At 50.8% G+C, this 22,639-nt stretch overlaps 1 protein-coding gene across 5 annotated transcripts in view; it reads left to right on the forward strand.

Annotated features, from left to right (window-relative positions):
* Klhl25 (kelch like family member 25) overlaps positions 1–21,343 on the forward strand; it is a 24,472-nt gene extending 3,129 nt beyond the window's left edge. For 2 of the 5 annotated variants that reach the window (XM_055623440.1, XM_055623439.1), the window contains 2 exons: positions 13,444–15,248; positions 19,930–21,343. In XM_055623440.1, coding sequence (XP_055479415.1) covers positions 13,455–15,224 — 1,770 coding nt within the window. In that variant the 5' untranslated portion in view covers positions 13,444–13,454 and the 3' untranslated portion in view covers positions 15,225–15,248; positions 19,930–21,343. The other 3 variants (XR_008721962.1, XR_008721963.1, XM_055623441.1) reach the window with 3 other exon arrangements.
* Positions 21,344–22,639: the final 1,296 nt, after the last annotated feature.

Below are 22,639 nucleotides of genomic sequence, written 5' to 3' on the forward strand. Positions count from 1 at the left end.
CCCCCCCCCCCCCCCCCCCCCCCCCGAGCCCTACCTTGGTGCTCCTTTGGATAGTAAAAGGTAAGCATTTGTGGCCCGGTCTTTAAAGTGACCATTTCTTGGCCTGAGATGTCCTCGTTGATAAGAGTGCTTGCCTCGAATGCACAAAAGCCCTGGATCAAATCAGGCATAGTGGCACACACCTGCACTTTCGAAGTAGAGACAGGGGGATTAGGAGTTCAAGGTAAGCCTGGGCTACATGGAGCCTCGTCTTGAATCCCAGAACTCAAAATGCTGTCGGGGCAGGCAGACCTATGTTCCAGGACTGCCTGGTCTACATAATAAGTTACAGAACATCAGGGATACAAGTGAGGTCCTCTCTTAAAAAAAAAAAAAAAAAAAAAAAAAAAAGGGTTGTCAGGCTGGGCAGTGGTGCCTAGCACCAGGGAGGCAGAGCTGGGTGGATCTCTTTGAGTTGAATGAAGGACAGCCTGGTCTACAGAGTGAGTTCCAGGTCAGCCAGGGTTACAGAAAAACAAGCAAACAAACAAACAAACAAGCAAACAAACAAGTGTCAGCTTTGTGGTCTTAGAAATCCAAGTTAGAGCTAGCTGTGAGAATGTACACCTTTAATCCCCCAACTTTGAATCCCAGACTGTGGGCAGCTAGGGCTACATAGTGAGACCCTGGGTAAAATAAATAAATTAATGAGAAATTGCACTGTACTTTCCACGCATTCATAAAAATGTCCTAGTCATTTCACACTGATCTGCCCCCACGTTCTATAGACTCTGCAGGGTATTACTCTATTCCAGCTCAACCAAGGGTTCGGGCCACCTCCACCTCTTCAGCCTACAGTAGGATCCCTCAGACCCAGAAGCTGGTGTAGGTGATGTTCTGCCCGTGTGACTGTCTGCAGGTCCCCTTGCCACTGTGGGTTCAGGTGGCTCTTCTAGAAAATGGATAGATGCCTCCCAGAGCGTTCCTGTTGACTGTTTCACTGTCGTATCCCAGGCCCTGCAAGCTCTAATGCTAAGCACTTGTAAGTCAGCGTGCGATGGGCAGTGTCTGAGACAAGGTAGAAGTCGGGAGCTGGGTGGGTTCTGCCTCCAGCTTTACCTCTGAGTGCTGTGGGCATTTGGGGCATTCTCCCTGCCTGGACCCTCCCTTTTTCTGCAAGCACAAGCTCTTAGCTTCCTTACCACTTAGTGGAGACTAAGTCAGGCCCTATTGGTATCCCCAAAGGAACAGGATCTTCTCCCCTCCAGCCTCTCTCAGTGCCCCCCTCCCCCATTGCTCCTCAGTTGGGGCTGCCCTATGCCTATGAAACTGGGTCAGGGAAGCACCGGTCTGGGCCCAGGGGAAGCAGGCATGGGCTCAAAGGAAAGTGGCACATAGATGACTCATTTCCAAGGTTTCCCTTGACTTATCCCTGGCAGAGAACTGGGCATCAAGTGTGAGAAGATCTGGGTGATCCCCTCTCCCTTAGTTTATGGGATGTCCCCTGGGCACAGAGCCAAGGGGGAGAGATGGACAAAGAGCCCAGAGAAGCAGAAGGGATTATGGGGAGTTCAGGGGGCAGGAGGAGGAGGCTGAGTGCCAGGCTTTGGCAAGGATGTGCCTGCAAGACCAGTTGGATGGCTCCTCCCACAGAGCAGGGCCATGGGAGAACTGTGGCTGCAGAAGGCTGCCTGAGGACCACATCCACCATGGCTGTCACTCCACCCCTCCACCCCCCACCCCGCCTGGTGGTTGCTTTCCATGTCAGTCATGTGGGCAGGAGCAGACTGTAGGGACAGGAGGGAAGCAAAGTCTAGCACTTCTACCTGTTCCTGTTGGGCTCTCAGAAGGGTCTGAACAAAGATCAATCTAGGCTGGGTGGAATTAATTCCCTAATTAAGATAAAGTGATTCTTTCTTTGTTCAAACCCCAAGATGAACTGCTTGACAGGTTTGCATAGCCAGGATAATTTGTTTGGGCAGGGGTGAGGGTCAGGAGGCAAGGAGGTCTTTTCTAGACAGCCAGGGTAGCAGCACCCGGAGTCTAGAGTTTAAACTCTTCTGGGCCTGAGAGAGTCCCTTTCTCCACGCATGCCTCTGTGTGAATTTACATCTTGGAAATCTGAAGGAGAAAGTTATAGTGTTCTGTTCTGAATGGCTTGCCTTGCCCCTGGGGAGGAAAGTTGGAATCAAAGAGTTTACATTGGACCTCAGCTTCTGGTATACAGGGTTAGTGGTCAGAGGTCATAGCTCAGCTAGGGTACAAGCTGTAATGTCAAAAGACTGCCCTTTCTGTACAGGAGAGGTGAACAAGTGGACATTGTTAATCTCATTTTCTAGATGTGTCCAGTGGGCATGTTTTGTCATCCATTTTCTGCCAGGTTCTGGAATTCGGCAGAGAACAGGGTGATTCCCATTCTCCCGAAGCTCCCATTCACGCGGCGGAGGCTGACAACGGGCAGTGCCAATGAGTGCAGCTACCTCAGAAAGAGCTGCAGGGAAAGTAGACTGGGAGGTTTGAGGAAGGGGGACAGGACAAGGAGCATCTATGGAGACAAAGGGGTGGGAAAGGCCTCTCTGGGTAGTAATGTTTGAGCCAGAGAGCTGTGTTAGGTAGGTAGTGCAGAGTTCAGAGGCTAGGATGGCATGGGTTCAAGGCATAGGGCCAGGCTTCCACAGAAGGTATCTTCTCAGGAGACCAAGGAAAACACTGTGCTTTTAAGTTATATTTTTTAAAAAATTAAATATATTGACAGATTCTTAAAATAAATGAACAACGTAGAAAAACAATGTGATAGGAAAGTCTGCCTCCTTCTTGGTGTGTTCCACAGGTAGAGATTGTGTCTAGTTTGATTTTCTCTGCTTCGACCTTCTTTAACACTGTTTAGCCTCTATCATGGCCCACATACCAGTCTAACCATATTCTGGCCAGACCACTGGCTTTCATGGTGCCCTCTAATGAGAAGCTCCTGGGTGGCCATTTCCCCCATACATTCAGTGAAGTCTTGGAAGTCTGTGATCCTGCATCTTTAAAAGCAGGTATGGCAATTTTAAAATTTATTAAAGTCATATGCCTTTCACAGTTTTCCTACATTTCTCTTCCATGCTTGATATTATGCACATTTTAAGGCTTAGCTGATATGGTGGAGCCAATCTCATTCCTTAAAAAGAAAATACAGTCAGCTCTCCCGTTTTATTCAGTGTTTTTCTTTTGACTGGGCTTTTCCAGAAGATCAAGGTTCTGCCTCCTATTGGTGTCCTGGCCTCAGCTGGGGATTGAGTGAAGCTCTTGGCTGTGTGTGCTCATCTGTGAAATGAGGCCCTTTAATCCCTACCCAGCCCTGCCCCCTGCTTGCTGCTGTGTGCTCTGTCTGGGAAAACATTTCTGAAAGGTCCTTTTCAGCTCAGGAGCTCTCAAACATCGGAGGTATGCTTTCTTCTAATGGATGCCTAGTGTCTGAAGGCTGGGGCATTTGAATGAGTGGGAGCATTTATTTTATTATTTTATATTTTATTTTATTATTTTATTTTTTATTTTATTTTATTTTCTGAGATAGGGTTTCTCTGTGTAGCTTTGGCTGTCCTGAACTCACAGGGATTCGTCTGCCTCTGCCTCCCTGAGTGCTGGGATTACAGGTGTGCGCCACCATGACCGGCTGAGTGGGAGCACGTCTAAACAGTATCTTAGTGACAATGAGGTGGCTTTGCCTAGGTGAAGTGCACTTGGCTGTAGGTGTGATGTGTGTGGAGCCTTACCTGGCCCGAGAGAAGGTTGGCTGGCTTTGGGGGTACTTCATAGGGGGCTGGCCACCTGCTAGGGTAAATCACCGAGTTAGCAGGGCAGGGCCAGCTCTTCTTGTCCATGGAAGGGTCTGGAAGGGGTGTCTGTGAACTGAGGCCCCAAGCTGCAGCTCCATACTGCATGAGTTGTGTGTTGTATGTTACCATGAGGGTCCTTGCCTGCTTTCCTGTGGCAGGGAACTTTAAAAGGTGTAAGAACTTCAAAAGGTGTACTTGTGTTTGACTGGGAGACAGGAAGAATGTGGAGACGGGAGACTTGAGGAGGAGAGGTAGATCTTGGACTGTGGAAAGCCAGGCTCTGCACGTGACAGACCTTGTGACTGAGGAGTCAGGATGGCCAAGCTGTACAGCCTAGTGCCTGGTGGAGTGTATCCTTGCTGGGACTCAGTCAGTGTTGGGGTGTTTGGCCAGGCTCTCCTGTCCTTTCCTGGAGTCCTTGTTCTCTCCCTTCAGAAGCAGCACCGGGTCTGGCAGTGATTGGTGTCCTAGGAGCTTAGTTAGAACTCTGCCCCAGAGTAGGTACCTGATGGGACCATCAGTTGCCCTGATGGGAACAGACATTAGAGGCAACAGAAAGCACAGTGTGAGCCCAGCGTGTTTCTGTGGGAGGCCTCCTGATGTGTCATTGTATATAGCTTCTGAAGGGAGGGGAGCTGAAGGATGTTTCTGCAATTATGGTCCCCCTCTAGTTGGAGTGCTGGGTGTTTGGGAAAGGGGAGAGGGAGTGCAGCACTCCAGAGGCTTTTGAGTGGGGCCCCAGCGTGCTGTCATCGCCAGCTATTCAGGCAGGTTTGGCATGGAGTGGTAGGATGGGTCGCTAGGCTTCCTCTCAGGCACAAGCACTCGCTGGGTTATCTGTGTTGCAGGAAGTTGTAGTTGCTATTTTTATCAACCCAACTAGGTCTTTATATTGAAAGATGTAATTACAAGCAAAATGTCAGGGTTTGCCTGGCTGAGACTGAGACAGGGACATTGCACACTAGTATTCATTTGGTGTTTAAAGGAAGGCACATTTGATGGACACACCCTGGTTTACAGGGGTCTTGCTCAACTGCTTCTTGTGTCTCCAGTTTCTTTCCTTTTTTTAGACTGAGTCTTATGCAACCCAGGCTGGTCTCAAACTGACATACTTTGCAGTCAAGGGTGACCTTAAATATCTGATCCTCCTATCTTCACCCCCTAAGTGATGGGATTACAGGTGTGTGGCTCCGTTTCCCTCCCGTTTATGTGGTACTAGGGATCAAACCCTGAGTTTTGTGCTTGTTAGCCAAATACTACCAACTGACCCGTAGCCCAGCCCTACAGATTTCAATGAAGTATGAAAGAGGCCTTTGCTGAGCTCCCCTAGAAAAGTGCACTTGAACCCAGTTGGCTGGTCATGTAACCTTGGAGGGAGCCTGGGGCTTTATTGAAAGAAAGTTGGACTTTTATTGAAATTACTGAGACCCTACTTGATGCTAACCTACTGGGCCAAGTGCCCGGGACAGAGAAGAATAAGCAGTTTTGGGAGCCTTTCGCTTAGTGGGTTGTCCCTTAACCTTTGGCTAAATACCCGATCCGTTTAATAGACATGTTTTCAGGCTAGAGGCCTACTGGGCCTTACAGGGCAGCCGCCTCTGTCTCCTGCTTCACTTTCTGTAGCATCAGTTATCCATGGTCAACTGGTTTGAAAATATTATGTGGAAAGTTCCAAAAATCAGTAACTGACAAGCTTTACAGGGGTGGCCCAAGACTGGCTTTAGATTAGCAATCTTTCTGCCTCAGCCTCCTCCTTGGTTTTAGGGTTATAGGACTGGACCATTAATTCCAAGCTGGTCTTTTACCTTGCCTAATTTTTAAGATTCTGGGAATCATTGGGCAGTGGTGGTTGCACACCTTTAATCTCAGCACTCAGGCAGAGGCAGGCATATCTCTGCGAGTTCTAGGCTAGCCTGGTCTACAGAGAAGCTTTTGGGACAGCCAGGACTACACGGAGAATCCCTGTTTCAACAAAGAAACAAACACACAAAGAACCAAATGATTCTGGGGATCAAACACAAGTCCTGATGCTTGTTTAGCAAGCACTTTTACTGACTGAGCCATTGCTTTGTTCATTGTTCATAGAAAACTGTCAAAGTTCATTGAGGTCAAGTTCACCCAGTCACTCTTCTAAGGGTAACACTCTTCACAGGAATAAGAATGCAAGCGGGGATCAGGGGATGCTCTCCCTGGAATTCTGCCTGCCCAGGGCCAGTGCTGATGGAGGAAGACATGTCGGTGCTGGCAGCTATCATGAGCTAGACCAGTTCGTGTGCTCTCGTTTGATTGTAGGATAGTACCTCAAAGGAGGGACATTATTTCACTACTGTTTTCCAGATGACAAAAGCAGGCATCTTAGGCAGCCTGGGATTCGGAGCTAGGGACACTGTCCACCCAGCACCTGCCAGGCTGCTCGAGGTTGGCATCCCTGGCTGGACTTGTGCGATTTATGAACAACCATCCAGAGCAGCAATGGAGGTGGTCCTCCCTAGTTAGAACTAAAAATGATTTTTGTTTATGTCAGCACAGGCTGTTCTCAAACTTCCTATGTAGTCCAGGCTAGCCTGGAACTCAAAGTGATTGATTCTCTGCCTCTCAAGTATTGGGACTGTATGTGTGAGCGACCTGGCTTAAGTGGTTAAACAGGGGCTTGGAGAGATGGCTCAGTGGTTGCAGATAACCTGGATTCAGTCCCTAGCACCTGCATAGCTGCTGAAAACCATCTGCAACCCTAGTTCTAGAGAATCTGATACCCACTTCTGGCATCCAAGGAACCAGGCAAGTAGGTGGTTCATAGACACATTTAGGCAAAACTCTCATACACACAAAAATAAAGTCTTTGAGAAAGTTTAAGCATGAAACATACCAGTTATACCTCCAGTAATATTGTTGACACTGGGAGCCTGTTGTACAGACTTATAATAGGCCTCTGGACATCTCCATTCTTACTACAATGGACAGCACTTTAGTTTAGGTCCATGACATGGAACTCACTGAGCATCTAGCACATACAAAGGAGACGCAGAATTCTGCCCTTGGAGCTGCAGACAGAGATAAGCACTGTAGGCAGTGGTCTGTAGTAGAACACGGTGGTCATCAGGAGATGGTCACGGTCCAGCAGAACAAAGGGTGTATTCTTGTAAGAGATGGCACAGATAGGTGACTCTCTTGCTATGGGTGCAGTGCCTAAGGACCTGGAATGCTTGTTGAGTTGATTTTCTTAGCATCTTCTATGTATGAGGCATGCTGAACAGTCAAGAAGCTGGGGTTATGGGGTGGAGGGGTTGTGGGGGGAACTTGATCTGGAAGGGGATAAGAGAAGAAGCCGGGGTAGGTTGTAGATCTGGAGAAGAGGGAAAAGGTTTAACACGGCTTGAACATCCAAGTTCATTGAAGGCCTTTGAGCAGGAGACATTGAACATACAAAAGCATCCATGAGTGAGTATTTATGGGTATCTGTGTATTTGCTCTACATATATATACATATGTAATCTGTAATATTGGGAACTATCAGCTGCAGTGCTCAAGCACAGCCTCTGTACTTTGGTGAGGGAGGCCTGTTATTTGGGGGGAGAGGGAGGCGAGGCTGTGGTGAGAGACACTTCTGGCAATGACAGAGGAGCAATCGATTGGCTGGGGTTTGGAGGGCACCTGACGGGATTTCTGCAGCCCAGTCACTGCAAGGTGCTATAAGCTGGGCAGTGGGGAGAAAGAATGTGGGTATGGGGCACAGGTCTCCCAGCTCACATTGCTTGGGATGTGGGAGGTCTCAGGCTCATTTGATCTTGAACACTGACTTCAGCCAAATCTTGGATGTGTGCATGTTGGTCACCTTCCCCAATGCTGCCTTCATGGAGTTTCTGGAAGTTGCCGAGAAAGTGTGGTTAACGTGGAGGAGTTTTGCAAACCACTGTCGAAGTGGCGCTCCTCTGAGGGCACCCAGATGGGAACAGTTTGCACAGCAATGCTGAAACATTGTCTGCCTTGTTCGCTTGCTCCTGAGTGCATGATGCAGGGAGCCAGTATTTTCCACGTGACCCAGGCACCAGGTTACAAAATCCTGCCTGGGTAAAGGATCCACTCAAGGTGCGGGCTGGAAATGTGGCAGAAGACAAAAGTTCACTGATCACGTTCAGACTCCGCACTTCAGTGACCCATAAAGAAACTGCCAGTGGTCAGGGAAGAGTGGCCGTGGTTATCTGAAAAGGCTGTATCTGGGTGAGACTGGCTTTCCTTCCTGTCCTGTAATCAGAACACCTTAGATTGAAGGTCTCAGCAGGTAGAATTCAGCCAGTGTTCCAGAAGTTTTAGATTGATTTATGTAAAGCAACCCTGCCCATTTGAATATGGTGTGTGTGTGTGTGTGTGTGTGTGTGTGTGTGTGTGTGTGTGTACATGCGTAAAGGTGTGTAGTAGTCTACAGCAGACACTAAGCCCAGGGTAACTCTCAGACTCCTCATTCATGAGCTCTGAACCTCTCCTGGGCCCTTTGGAGCCGGGACACCAAGATGAATTGAAGGAAGATTACCGCGAGTGGAAATACTGGGTCAGAGGGTACCTACATCTCATTTTGAAAGATGTTGCCTAATTGTTCTCCCAAGAGGTGGTGCTGGCTGCCTTCTTCTTTGTGCTCCTTGAAAAGAGCTGGGGCCAGCAAGGTGGCTCAGTGGGTAACTGCCTGCCACCAAGCCTGAAGACCACAGTGCAGTCGCTGGGACCCACATGGTGAAAGGAGAGACCAGTATCTGTAAGTTGATCTCTGGTTTCCACATTCAAATTGTCACACATGTGCTCGCAGCCCCAAAGATAGAAATAAATATAAAATTTTAATTCAGGGAGAGAGAGTGAGCAGGCAAGCTGGGCCTTGGAGAGTGTATGGGCTTTGGAATTGGCAACATGATCTTCTTGGAAGCAGGATTATGGAGAAGCAAGACTTCTAGAGACAAAAGGCAGTCCCCTCATGGGAAATGGCTGGTAATTTTAATCTCATTTATTTTCTCTGCCCTCCTGTGTGTTCCCGGAGGAGGCTCATAGAATTTGGTATCTAGGCCAGTGTGTTCTTAATGGCTCCATCTGTGGGGCCAGATTTCAGGAGAGGCACCCTCTTTCTAAGTATCCACGTATCTGTGAGCCCCACAGCTCTCCAAGCTATCTGGTGTGCTGTATAGGGGGCTGCACTGGTCCCTCTCTGGCACCCTCTGGAGAGGAAAGAAGTGATTTCATCAAATAGGAGAACCTTAGCGCTCAGGTTTCGTTCCTCTTGGCTGGAGTAATGGTGTGCTTTCTACTGGCCTTGCTGCCATCTGGAGCTACAGCTGGGCATGTAGATCTGGGCCCGAGACAGTGGAGGGGAGCAGGTGGTGGCCTGTGAGAGCTGAGTAACACCTGCTGCCTGCCCTGATGGACTCGAGTCTTATAGCTGGGAGAAGCCTCTTTGATGTGGGCATAGCAGAAGCAACTTGTAAGACACATCTGCCATTCTTCTCCCAAGAACTTCTCAGGGGAAAGCAGTAATTCAGCCAAAGCAGCGGTATTTGGGTTTGGAGTAAAAATTAAATACAAACCCTTCAAATACTGTGAGACCAGATTAGAAAGTGTCCCACGTGAAGTGGAGGTAAAAGTAGCATGAAAGAGCATTAGTGTCTGCAGAGATTGGAGTTTCAGTGTTTTACACAGGGCTATGGATTTAACGTGTTGCCTGTGCCCAGCCCCACTCTAACCATTTAGAAATGTTTATCTGTGGTTAACGGAAGTTTTTCTTGTTGCTTCTTCTCTCTAAATCCCTTTACAACTTTCCTCCAGAATTTGCCTATGACATTTTAGTTATGTTTTAACGTTTATATATATTGTGTGTGTACATAGGTGTAGAGGTCTGAAGGCTACCAACAAAGCATTGGTCCCATTCTTCTACTTGTGGGTTCTGGGGATCGTCTTAGGTCATCTGACTTGGCAGCAAGTATCTTTACCCACTAGGCCATCTTGCTGACCCAAGTTTGATCGTTTTTAGAGTGGGTCTTACTTAACCACGGTGGCCTAAAATTCTCTATGTAGCCAAAGGTGACCTTGAATTTCTGATCCTGCTGCCTCTATATTATCTGCTGAGAATATATGTATGTTCTATCACATCCCAGATTAAGAAGTGCTGAGATCAAACCCAGGTCCTTGTGTGTGCAGGTTCTCTGTAAACTGAGCTATAGCCACAGCCTCTACTACATTTTGAAAAAATGATGTGTCTGGGTGGTTTGTATGCATGTCTCTGCACCATTTGCATGCCTGGTGCTCGAGGAGGCTAGAAGAGGCATTGGATCCCATGGAACCGTAGTTGCAGATGGTTCTGAGCTGCCAACTTGAGGTTAAAGTAAACCCAGGTCCTCTGAAACAGCAGCCAGTTTGCCCCTTGCCCTCCAACCCCCATTTTAATACCCTTTGTCCATCAGTAGGAAAAAAAAGGGGGGGGGAGATATTTGTGTGTTTGTATGTGTGTCCCAAGAATGGATTTATTTCCCCCAAGTAGGGACAGCACCATATCTGCCACCTACATGGAAATGCCAGGGTTCAGGCATACTATTCTAGAAATTGTCACCTTCACTCTCACACATTACATCACTTTGTCCTTTATGGTAGAGCTCCTGAGGGTGGGTGTTGGTATAGGCAGGACACCAGGCAGAGGTGGGCACTAAGCATCTTGAACCAGCATGTGGCTGGGCATGTGGGTCTGACAGCTTTTATTCAAGGCAGGAAGGTGAGAAGCTGGCCAATTCCACACGTCCTCTTGGGTTGGTAGACAACTCTGGGCAACTGCCCTATCTTGTCCCTAAGGCAGCATTTTTGGACACAGAAAGCAGTGACCTGGGGCAGCCCCCTGCCTGCCCCTGACCTCAGGACAAGTGAGTTCGTTACTGTCATGAATCTTTCTTAGCACCTGGCACCATTTTTCAATGTTAATTGTCCTGACTAGGTAGACCCTGGGTGAGAAGGGTTGCTTTGTGGAGAGAGAGTCTGCTAACATGGGAGGCTGAGGCCTCCTCTCCCGCCTTGTGGTTCAGGGGAAGTAAGTCAAACCTGGAGTCTAATGGCATGTCTCCCCAGCCTTGTGTTGGGCTCACGTCATGAGGGTGTAGGGGCCCAAACCAGAGACCTGGCTCTGTCCCAGTCCCTGTGGGCCTTTGGGTAAATTTCCTAACATCTCTGCCTGGTTTCCCAACCTGTGCAGATATGATTGCACTTGAGGGCCGGGGTTAGATGAGTTAACAGGCAAGGCTCTCCACCAGAGTTATGGCTGAGCTGGTGTTTCTGTCTGAGTTACAGGAATGGTGGGGTGTATGGCAGGATTACATCTTCTGGCTTGCTCTAGGCCAGTGAAGTTGTGTGACTGGTTTTGGCCACAGAGATAGGAACAAAAGGGTATGTCTATACAGGCCAGGCTTTTAATCAGCATTGCCACACGTTTTCCCTCTGACACAGTGTCTGGTGGCTTGGTGACAGTTCTCTCCGGGTCCCTGGGAGTAACCCAAAAGTGAAGATGAAGCTTACCAGAACCATGTGTTTTTGCCAGGACACTGCCATCTGAGGGGTGTTTGTTGCTGCAGTGTCTCGTCATCCATCCTGACTAAAACAGGTTGTACTTGGGTCTCAGTGTTAAAACATATGTGAAATTCCCAGCAAGAGACAGCAGTGTGGGTGGGTTGTGGGGAGAAAGACAATGTTACATTTTCCTCCTGTGGATTTATATTTACCAACGTGTGCATGCCAGAAGCTGGAGATTTTATTTTTTGGGGAGTAAGGGGGCCAACAGGAGGGACCTTGGGAAGGGGCAAATATGAGCAAAGCACAATGACATGAATGAAAAATGTAATAATGAAGCCTGTTCTTCTGTTTTGTTTTTTAAATTATTATTTATACAGCATTCTGCCTGTGCACCAGAAGAGAACACCAGATCTCACTGTAGATGGTTATGAGCCACCATGTGGTTGCTGGGAATTGAATGCAGGACCTCTGGAAGAGCAGCCAGTGCTCTTAACCTCTGAGCCATCTCTCCAGCCCTGTTTTGTTTTTTTTTTCAAGACAGGCTTTTTCTTTGTAACATCCCTAGCTGTCCTGGAACTCTATAGACCAGGCTGGTCTCAAACTCACAGAGACCTGCCTGCCTCTTGTCTCCTGAGTGCTGGGTTTAAAGGTGTGGGCCACCACACCCAGCTGCCTGTTATTTTCTTTAAATTTTTTATTTACAAATTTTATAAGCACAATATGGCTTGGCTACCTGGCAGCTACAAGTTGGCCCTTTCCTGACCAGAATTTCCTACTGATCCTTTGCAGCATTGCTTTATCCTTAGCTGAATTTCACAGGCTTTGACCCTTTTCCTCCTCCTCTGGTCCTGCTCCTGAGAAGGCAGAGCTACTCCTCTGGGAAAGGCCCTGCAAGGTCCATGACCTGCACTGTTCCAGGTCTCCCCACTGTAGTGGATGAGAAAGCACCAGCCTTCATGGCATCCGATTCAGGCAGATCTCTAGCTGCAGTCAGCCTGAAACGTGGTTATCAATTATGGAGGCTAATATGGTCATTCCTCCTCAAGCATGCTTACCACTGGGCATGGCAGGTGGTAAGCTAAAAAGGGCTGGGGTGGGCTGGGTGAAGTTTCACATTCCAATTCTCTCATCACAGAAAGGTTGAGAATTATAAGTTTGAGGCTAGCCTAGACTACACAGTGAGACCCTGTCCTGAAAACAAAAGGCTGTGATCGTTTGCCCATCCTAAGACATTGCTGGCGAGATGGGGAGGGAGCCAGTGTGGAGGCCTCACCTGTGACCTCACTGAGTGATAAGGAGGTATCATGTCAGGGGCATGCCCAGGAGAGGGTACCACATCATGGCTGGTCTTGACCTCAGGAGCAGGCTGACCACCTGTGCGAAGCAGGCGTGTCCTGCCTGTGAGCTCGGGGTTGAGTGTTAGCTTGATGACCTGAAGAGGAAATGTATGTACAAGTTGTAACAGGTTGTAACAGGCACTGCTTCTGTCTCCGTGCTAGACCACAGCCGAGTCAGCCTATTCCTGTGGGGGAGGTGTGGGCAAGCAGGGCAAGAGGTGTGAGCTCAGAACCATCAAGCTGAGAGGAAGATCCCATCTTTAACTCTCGGGAATTCACTTCAGGCTTGATTCAGCCTTCAGGAGCCACCACAGAAGATGCTGAGTGTGCCACCCTGTCTCAAGCAAAGAAAACCTTTTCATGAACGTTTGCTGAGAGCGTTAGTGCTACTCCCCCCTAACTGCAGCTCCCGGGAAGCAGAGGCAAGCTGACTTGAGTCAAGGACAGCATGGTCTCAAAAACGACAAAATGTCAAACAAGTCTCATGTAATTTCGAAACATTGTCAAGTGCCACGGCTTTCACTGGTACTTTATTGTTGAGGAAAATGGGTACTTATGTACCACTGCAACCAAAGATGCGTGTCCAGGCAGAACAAAGCTAGTCTCGAAGGACAGAGGAAGGCCCAGGGCCCTCTTGCCTTCAACATGCTTGGAGATGCGGGCAGGAAGGCTTGGGTCCCTAGAGCTGTCCAGAAAAGGGCAAAGAGGAGGTGGGGCCCTTGGAGTTGAGTGTGGGCCTGTGGGCAGGAGATCCTTTCTGACGGGTGTCATTCCCCCTGCAGGTGGGTTCACAATGTCTGTCAGCGTTCACGAGACCCGCAAGTCGCGGAGCAGCACGGACTCCATGAACATCTCGCTCTTCCACAAGGCCTCGCACCCCGACTGTGTGCTAGCCCACCTCAACACCCTCCGCAAGCACCGTATGTTCACCGATGTCACGCTCTGGGCCGGTGACCGAGCCTTCCCATGCCACCGTGCAGTGTTGGCGGCCTCCAGCCGATACTTTGAGGCCATGTTCAGCCATGGCCTGCGGGAAAGCCGGGATGATTCGGTCAACTTCCAGGACAACCTGCACCCTGAGGTGCTGGAGCTGCTGCTGGACTTTGCCTACTCGTCCCGCATTGTCATCAACGAGGAGAACGCAGAGTCGCTGCTGGAGGCGGGCGACATGCTGCAGTTCCATGACGTCAGGGACGCGGCCGCTGAGTTCCTGGAGAAGAACCTCTCCCCCTCCAACTGCCTGGGCATGATGCTGCTGTCGGATGCCCACCAGTGCCGACAGCTCTACGAGTTCTCCTGCCGAATGTGCCTGGTGCACTTTGAGACGGTGCGGCAGAGCGAGGACTTCAACAGTCTGTCTAAGGACACGCTCTTGGACCTCATCTCCAGTGACGAGCTGGAGACTGAGGATGAACGCGTGGTCTTTGAGGCCATCCTGCAGTGGGTGAAACATGATCTGGATCAGAGGAAGGCCCATCTGCCGCTGCTCCTGCGCCATGTGCGTCTGGCCCTGCTGCCCTCAGACTGCCTGAAGAAGGTTGTATCCGGGGAGGCCCTCTTCATGGAGGACGAGCGCAGCAAGCTCCTCATAGATGAAGCCTTCCGATGCAAGACCAAGATCTTGCTGAACGATGGTGTGGTCACCAGCCCCTTTGCCCGGCCTCGCAAGGCGGGCCACACGCTGCTCATCCTGGGAGGCCAGACCTTCATGTGTGACAAGATCTACCAAGTGGACCACAAAGCCAAGGAGATTATCCCCAAGGCGGACCTGCCAAGCCCCCGGAAGGAGTTCAGCGCTTCGGCCATCGGCTGCAAGGTCTATGTGACTGGAGGCAGGGGCTCTGAGAATGGGGTCTCTAAGGATGTCTGGGTCTATGACACTGTCCACGAGGAATGGTCTAAGGCGGCCCCTATGCTGATTGCTCGCTTTGGCCATGGCTCAGCTGAGCTGGAGAACTGTCTGTACGTGGTGGGGGGCCATACCTCCCTAGCAGGCATTTTCCCCGCCTCCCCTTCCATCTCCCTGAAACAAGTCGAGAAATATGACCCGGGGGCTAATAAGTGGACTATGATGGCCCCAATGAGAGACGGTGTCAGCAATGCTGCGGTGGTGAGCGCCAAGCTGAAACTCTTTGTGTTCGGGGGCACCAGCATCCACCGGGACATGGTGTCCAAAGTCCAGTGTTTTGACCCCTCAGAGAACCGGTGGACAATAAAGGCGGAGTGTCCCCAGCCTTGGCGATACACAGCTGCCGCTGTCCTGGGCAGCCAGATCTTTATCATGGGAGGTGATACAGAGTATACAGCAGCTTCAGCCTATCGCTTTGACTGTGACACCAACCAATGGACTCGGATTGGGGATATGACTGCCAAACGCATGTCCTGTCATGCCCTGGCTTCCGGCAACAAGCTATATGTGGTGGGAGGCTACTTTGGGACCCAGAGGTGTAAGACCTTGGACTGCTATGACCCCACCTCAGACACGTGGAACTGCATCACCACGGTGCCCTACTCCCTCATCCCCACTGCTTTTGTCAGCACCTGGAAGCATCTGCCTGCATGAAGGGCACCTGCATGGCCCAGCCAGGTGGGTCCTCAGGAGGGCGGGAGAACCCTCTGGCTTGACTCCATTCTAAGTAGCGGTTGCCATGTTTTCCCAGGAGGGTCCGATTAGCATTGGAATAAGGGGGGGATTTAGGGACAGACAACCTGTTCATACCCTACCTCTTCTGACACACTTATGGGCTTACCGGTGGGAGGCAGACTATCTCTCTCTCGTGAGGTATAGGGATGAAGGGCTTCTGTAAAGCAGGCAGCCATTCTGACGAGGGGAGGTGGTGACTCTGATTCTCAGAGCAGGGCTAACCACAGAACAGGTGTCTGTGAGCCCCGCTGCTGGTCTCAGTACTGTGAGTGTTTAGGAAAATGAGCCTGGCTGGAGGAGAGCCAAGCAGCTGACTCATCAGGTGTTCTTTGGGTAGCAGAGGCATGAGAGAGACTCTAAGAGACAGGTCTGCTGTGGCAGAGAGCCTAGGGACAGGAGAGGACAGCAGAGTGAGTAAAGCATGGGGAATGGACTCCCATGGGCCGAGGTGGGGTTGGGTTGCGGGTCTACTTGAAGAAAGAAGAAAAGGCCTTGTAAGAGGACCCTTGCATTCACTATTTGCTGCCTTGTGCTCCTATGGCATAAAGGGACCCAGCATCCTAAGCCTTAGCGGGCAGACTGCACAGGAAAACAGTGCTCCTGAGCTGGGCTATGTCAGATTCTGCTGAGCCTCCAAGGCTGTTTGTTTGTTTGTTTGTTTGTTTGTTTATCACCTCCAAGGCTCTTAAGAGGCCTGGAAGGCCTCAGATGTCTAAGCATGGAGCAGCTGCTTCCCAAAAGCAGTCAAAACAGGACTTGGTTCTCTTTAAGACTTTTGGGCTTGCTTTGTTTTCTTTCTTCCGAGTAAAGGAGCAGTGTCTACGTTCCCAGAGGAGCAAAATTCAAAGGGATAATGGCATTCCAGTACTGTCTATTCTTGCTACTGGTGACTTAGGAGTGCTTTGTCACCTGTGGGATGGCATCGCCTGTAGGGCAGAGGCTCCTCATGTCCATGACTCTATTTGCCTCTGGAGCCTGAGTCCACTTCTTCCTCAGGAAGTGGGCAGGTACCTTACCCATCCCAGCAGAGGCTCTACCCTGTCACTGCCCTGTGGGAGGGGCTGCTGGTCTGAACCTGTTGTCAGGAGCTGCTCTGCATTTAGGTGAGGCTCACACGGCACCCTGTTGCCTTGACCCTGGGCAGGCTTAATTCAGAGACTCAGCATTCTCATCTGGGAAAAGGGAATGGAAACTGCTGGGCACAGTTCTCATGCTATGAGCTGTGAGGTCCTTTTATGTTCCTGGCCCATCCCCAGACGGTTTTTACTCCTGTGACTAGGACAACTAAATATGTCCTGAGTCTTGGACAAGCTTTAGTCATTAGCCTGCTTTAGATGAGGAAGTGGGCACAGAGAGTATAATTGCACATACCCAATCAGCCTCAGATTCAGGTAGGAAGCCACACCCAATCCTCAGCACATGTTCCCAAGGTGGTGATGAGTGTCCTCATGGATTTAGGCCTGCTGAGCATCTTCCGAGAGAGTTCAAGATTGCTCCTGGAATCAGCTTTCGCTTTCTTGGCCTCGGCTGTCTGGCTACACCAGAGCAGGCTCTCCTCCATCTGGATGGACCTCTTGACCTCTGTCTCCAAGACTGACCCTGAAGTGTTCCCACTCTGCACGATCCTCCTCTTGTCAGCATGTTCGCACAGGTCAAAGTCAAAGAAGAGACCCACAACACAGCAGCAGGGCGAGAAGCTGATATGCAGGACATGCCTGTCACTTCTTGAATCCTGGGAGCCTTCTGTACCCCTCAGCCCCCATGGCATGTGGATGCAACTCGGCTACAGACCAGGGCCTGTGGTATGGGAGGCAGGGACCCCAGTATAGGAGAGGGCCAAGCACCTTAATAGAGTCAAGGCCAGAAGGGGCCAAAACACAGTATGCCTACTGTCTTTCTGTGCATTCCTACAAGGGGACAGGAGGAAAATTCACCTGTAGTGAGCATGGCATTAGCCAGTCAGCCGTTCGGGGATACCCAGCCTGATACCTCACCCAGGCCTGGTTCTCCGTTCCCCTCCAACAACTCTGGCCCTGCTGATCCAGCCTCTTCTGCCAGGTGACCAATAGGAAGGTCCTGGCAACGTGTGCCACTATCCCTGTTGCCTTGGGAGCTCCACCTTTGCCTGGTTTCCTCTATAGATGTACTCTGTCCATCCTTCTAGGCTTTAAGGCGGTTCCAGAGGCCACCAGCAGCAGTCTCTGAAGCCCCTGCCCAGTGCCCCTGTGATTCCCTGTTGCCCCATGCCTGCTTTCTCCATCCCAGGCACCCACTTCAGGTCCTGATGGGAACCCCACTCTGGTCATGTCTTTTTCTCTCCTTTCCCTCTGAAGCCTCCTGGAAGCTGCGTAAGTAAGGCCTAATCTCCTGTGTGCTCCCTCCCTAGCTTCCCACCCAGCCAACCTCTCACTGCTGCTACAGCTGGCCCACTTTCTCCTAAACATTACTACAGAGAAACTTAGAGTGGGACCTAGGGCTTTCTCCAGCTTTCATGGCCAGTCCTAACTGGCAGGAGAGTGCCTTGGGGATGTTCTTCATGCAGAGGTCACTTGTGCCTATGTGAGACCTAAGAATAAAAAAGACATCAGCATAGGTAGAGACTTTATCAGTCATCTGCAGGATGAGTTTTGCCAAGGCCCGTCACGCACAGGGGTGAAGACAAACACTGACCTTGAGTCCATTTTTCAGCTGGAGGACTGTATTTCACAGAGGAGAAGAGCAGGCTACGGAGAAGAAACTGACAGAGTTAGGGGCATAAGACTAAGATCTTGGGGTGGGCCAGAGGATAGTCGCTCCTCTGGAGCCATCACAGAAACCAGGGAGGGTGGCTCACACCACCCTTTCCTCATACAAGCATACAGGGTTCCGGGTGGGCCCTGGCATGAACACGGCCCGTCTCTGTGGCGCTCTCCCGCCAGCTAGGCCTGTCTTTTGAAGCTTGTGGAAACCCGAAGTCCTGGCTCCGGTCATTTCTTTGTGGTAACATTGAGGCAGGGTAAAGTGGGTCAGCGCCTGTGACACTGGGAGTTCATGTTGGCTAGCCTAGAGCATGTTAGGATTGTTAGGGGCCTCAGGAACCCTGCTGGAAAACAGTATCCTGCCTGCCCTGCCAGTGTCTGCGACATCCAGGGCCTCTGGAGATGGCAGCGTTCCTGTGGATCAGCACCAGCCTGTCTCTAGGAGCTGCAGCAGTGCTGGGGGTATATTCCCGTTACGGAAAACTTCCGCCATTGGAGCCTCAGTACTGGCATATGATTTTGCGCTAAGGTTTTGCAAACACACAGAACTAAAGGAAAGTGCCTTGTATTGGGGGTTTCACAACTGTACAGCTCACACCAGTGTGCAGGTTGCATAGTTCTAACTCTAAGCTCCTGCCAAGCTTAGTGATGGTTTCGCTTCCTGCAGTGCCTGCGTGGGGACACAGCTCAGCATGGAGCCTGTGCCCACGAGCACTGCTAGCCAGTTAGAGACAGGGGCCGAGTCTATTCTGCCTTCACAGGTTAGAGCCACCATGTGGCTCGGGTACATCTAGCCCTGGCCTCCGCTGAAACCACATGGACAACTGGGCTGCCTGGGAACAGAGGACTGTGGCTTCTCTCCTCCTCTCTCACTGCCCTAGGTTCTTCACCTTCCATGCCTGTCTCTGCCTTGCCAGCCCTGCTGTGTCCTACAGGGTGTCCGAACTTGATCAGCATAGGAGCTGCAGCCTGGCCACCATCCCTTCCCAGACCCAAATGCTGAGCCACATCCTCTTTAGGGCTGGCCTAGGACTGGCCTAGGATTTTGTGGAGATGCCGCTGGGGTTCATCTGTAGCAGTGACCATCAGTAATTAAATCAGTGTTTCCTTCTTGCTTCAGGAACATTCTCCATGAAGCCTTCAGCAAGGGGGGCTTGCTCCTGGATCCTTGCCAGGTAGATATCTACCATACTCATTTCCAGGGCAACCGTTGATGCTCCAAGTGACTGAGGATGGATACAGCAGGGGGTGTGAGCTTCATGGCCACAAGGACAGTCCCTCCTCGTTCACCACTACATCCCCACACCCTGTCTCATGGCCTGGCATCTAGAAGCTGTGGTGAATTTTTGTCCAGGCCACAGAAAGAGCATGTCTCTTGTCCACAGCCTGTTACCTGCCCTTCATCACACCTGCCTTCCTCCTAGCTGACGGACTTTGCCTGCCTTGTGAGCCTGTCTCACTGGTCCGCTATTGTATACATTCTTACAGCATCATATTTTCTCCCATTTTCTTCCTTCTGATCTCCCCTTCCAGCCAACTCCTGCCTTCTCATCAATTCTTCCAATATTCACACATAAATAAAATAAAGGACCCGGCTCGTATCTCAGTGTTAGTAGTTTCTTTTTGTCTTTAGGTTGTTCCCGGTGTAACCATCATATAATTGTTTGCCGCTTCTCCAGGGAAGATGATGCCTAGGGACCATAGCTGCATTTGCTCCTGGGTCTTGGAGGGAACACAATGACAGATGGTGACTCTAGTTCCTGAACTGTTGAGGGTCACGTGGGCAGCATGTCGAGGCCTGAGCCTGAGCCCTGGGAGCCTATTGAATGTGGCCAGGCTAGGACAGAGCAGTGGCCATTCCTCTTCTCCCTCTGCTTCATCCACAGGCTGCGTGGTTCTTCCTGACTCGGCTAGAAACTGACAGCACCAGCTCCGGGTGGCAGCCGCTCAAGCTGTTCTTAACACTAGGCAGGAAAGTGAAGTTCTCCAGCGTCACCTGTGCTCCGCTTCCTGAGCTGCCAGCGGCTTGTGTGGAGAGAAGCTTCCAGAGGCGTGGGCCGTCACCAGCAGCCCTGGCTAGGGATATGACATTCACGCAAAGCCTTGAGGTCACCTCTGCCAGCCAGGCCTGGCAAGGGCTGGCAGGGGAACAGCAGGGGTCCCTTGATACCAGCAGCACAGCCTTTGACTGCAGGGCTTCCTGCGGAAGGTGGGAATGTTGCTCCATACTGTCCTGGACATCAGGGAGCCGAGTTCAACTGAAGACGTTTTATAAGAGACAGAAACCCCAGGGCAACCCAGCCTCAGGGGGTATCCACAGGCTCCACCAGCAGATAGCACCAGACACCTAAGGCCAAGGGGAGACTGCCTGCGTGCCCTCTGCCAAGAACTACCCCATCCCCCTAAGGGGTGATTTTGGGAAGCTACCATGAACATAGGACAGATGCTCATGACCGGTCAGACACTGCTGGGGGTCCCTCAGCAGGACTCTAGACCCCAGGGAGCTGGTTGGGGTCTGTTGCCTATTCTCCCTGGAGCCACAGAAGAGCAGCAGGGCTCCTCAGGAGACCCCCTTGCCCCAGTTCTGTGTCCTGTCTCCTAAGAAGAGAACAGTCATGACCCCGTGGCCACTACAATTCCCACAGAGATTAGATTTCTATCATGTGTGGTCTAGTGCCAAGGCTCTTGTCACACTTGCTATCCTCCTTGGCACCAGCTGGCAGCCTGAATCCTGCCTGTCTGATTCTTGAGCTCAGAAAGAAGGATCCGAAGAAACTTCCCAAATGTGTTTCTCAAGGATTCCACACCAGTTCCCTGCACTGGGTGCAGAGGCGCCTTCTGATGCCATTCTGGATGCTAGACTCACCCCTTGCTTGTCTAGCCTGATGTTGGCGGGACAGGCGCTCTCGGTTTCTGGCACAGCAGGGTACCATAGCTGGTGGCTTCCCAGGCCATTGCTGCATCTGGATGGAACGTCCAAAGTCGGTTCTGTTGTTGACAAACGTGGAGCCACAGTCTAGACCAGTTTGGTCAGCCGTCAAGGTCCTCGAGGCTCAGCCTGGTACTGGTGCTGTGCGTGACTTAGTCACAGACTGGCCCTTATCTGAGGTCCAGCTTGTTTTTCATTCCACCTCCTGGTCAGTCCTTCTGGAGAACTGCAGGCTCTTGGCCTGTGCACCACGTTATCAGGACCCATCACTCCGCACAGCACAGAGGACCTAGCCATGGTGCTTGCCTGGGCATGGGCGTTGCTTTTATTAGTTTTCTAACTTAATAAAAGTGAAGAAGTTCTTGACCTTATTGCCTTGGCTGTGTGAGTTCCTGATCCAGAGTCCGCCTGTTTGTGGGTGCTGCCTGTGCATTGCAGGCATCCTTTCCCCTAAGTGCCTTCCCTGTGTTAAAACAGTCCCGTTCAGTAGGCCGGGCTTGTGTGGTGGGCACCCTGGGGACACATTTTTGTGAAAGCCATCTCAGTGCTGTGAAGATGATCATGATTCACTCAGCCAGTGGCTGTTGGTCCTCATGATGCCCCGTGGCCGCTGTCCTTCCACAACTGTGATCTGTAAACACCGGAGTATGTGCTGGTTAGATGCAGCTGCATGAGTTGGGGGGGTCTAGCCTCGGCACCCCTCAGACAGCACAGCCCAAGGAGGCCATGCCAGGGTCCTGAACCTGATGGAGCACCAAGTCTGAGCGACTGCTCCATGCTCTCCCCTGCAGTGGCATTCAGCAGCATGCAGACTCCTAGCGGGAAGCACTTCAGAGGTGGCATGAGGCATCATGTCACCTCCCTCAGGCTGGAATGATCACTCCATTTTACGAACCAGGAGCTTCTCAAAAGTCAGTCATCCTGGGAGAGATGGCTCAGGGTTTATGAGCATATGGTTGTTCTTGCAGAGGACCTGGGTTTGGTTCTCAGAGCTCACATCTTGGCTTCTGGTTAGATGCAACCCCAGTTCCAGGGGATCTAGTACCTTCTGGCCCTTGAAGGCACTAGGATCACACACGGGGCACACACACATATAGGTAGGCACTCAGACAGCTTTTTAAGGCATCCTAGAGCAGAGATGGTCTCCTCCCTCAACCGCAGCCTCCCACACTGTAGTCCCATCAGATGGCTTAGCAGGCTCAATGGTTTCCCTCACCAATGCACACCACCTTGCCAGGCTTTTTGGGGCCCTTCCCACCACAGCACTTGGATGTGACAACAGTATTTGACATTGGAGGCAGAAGGCCCCTGACAGGGTGTCTGTCCCCAGAAAAGGCAGTTTATCTTTCAAAACCTCAGTGGGTACACCTGTGAAAGTCTCAGTGGCTTTGATGAGAAAAGAGTAAGTCAAGAGATACTTGGAAAATGGTATGGTTAGGCCTGTAACCTCAGCACTTAGGAAGCTGAGGCAGGAGACTAGATTGACAGTTCTAGGCTAGCCTCGGTTACAGTTTGAGATTCTGCCACGATGAAACAGCCAGATTTTAGAACATATGAAGCTCCACCTGGTTTGTGGAAAGCACTTGACAATTGTGAGCTTTTTTCGTTACCCTAAGATGCTTTGGCCAAGTATAGGGATCCTGCCATAGCCCTTGCCTGGCTCAATC

Source organism: Psammomys obesus, unplaced genomic scaffold, assembly GCF_907164565.1.
Source record: "Psammomys obesus unplaced genomic scaffold, mPsaObe1.curated_primary_1811, whole genome shotgun sequence".
NCBI classification, from domain to species: domain Eukaryota; kingdom Metazoa; phylum Chordata; class Mammalia; order Rodentia; family Muridae; genus Psammomys; species Psammomys obesus.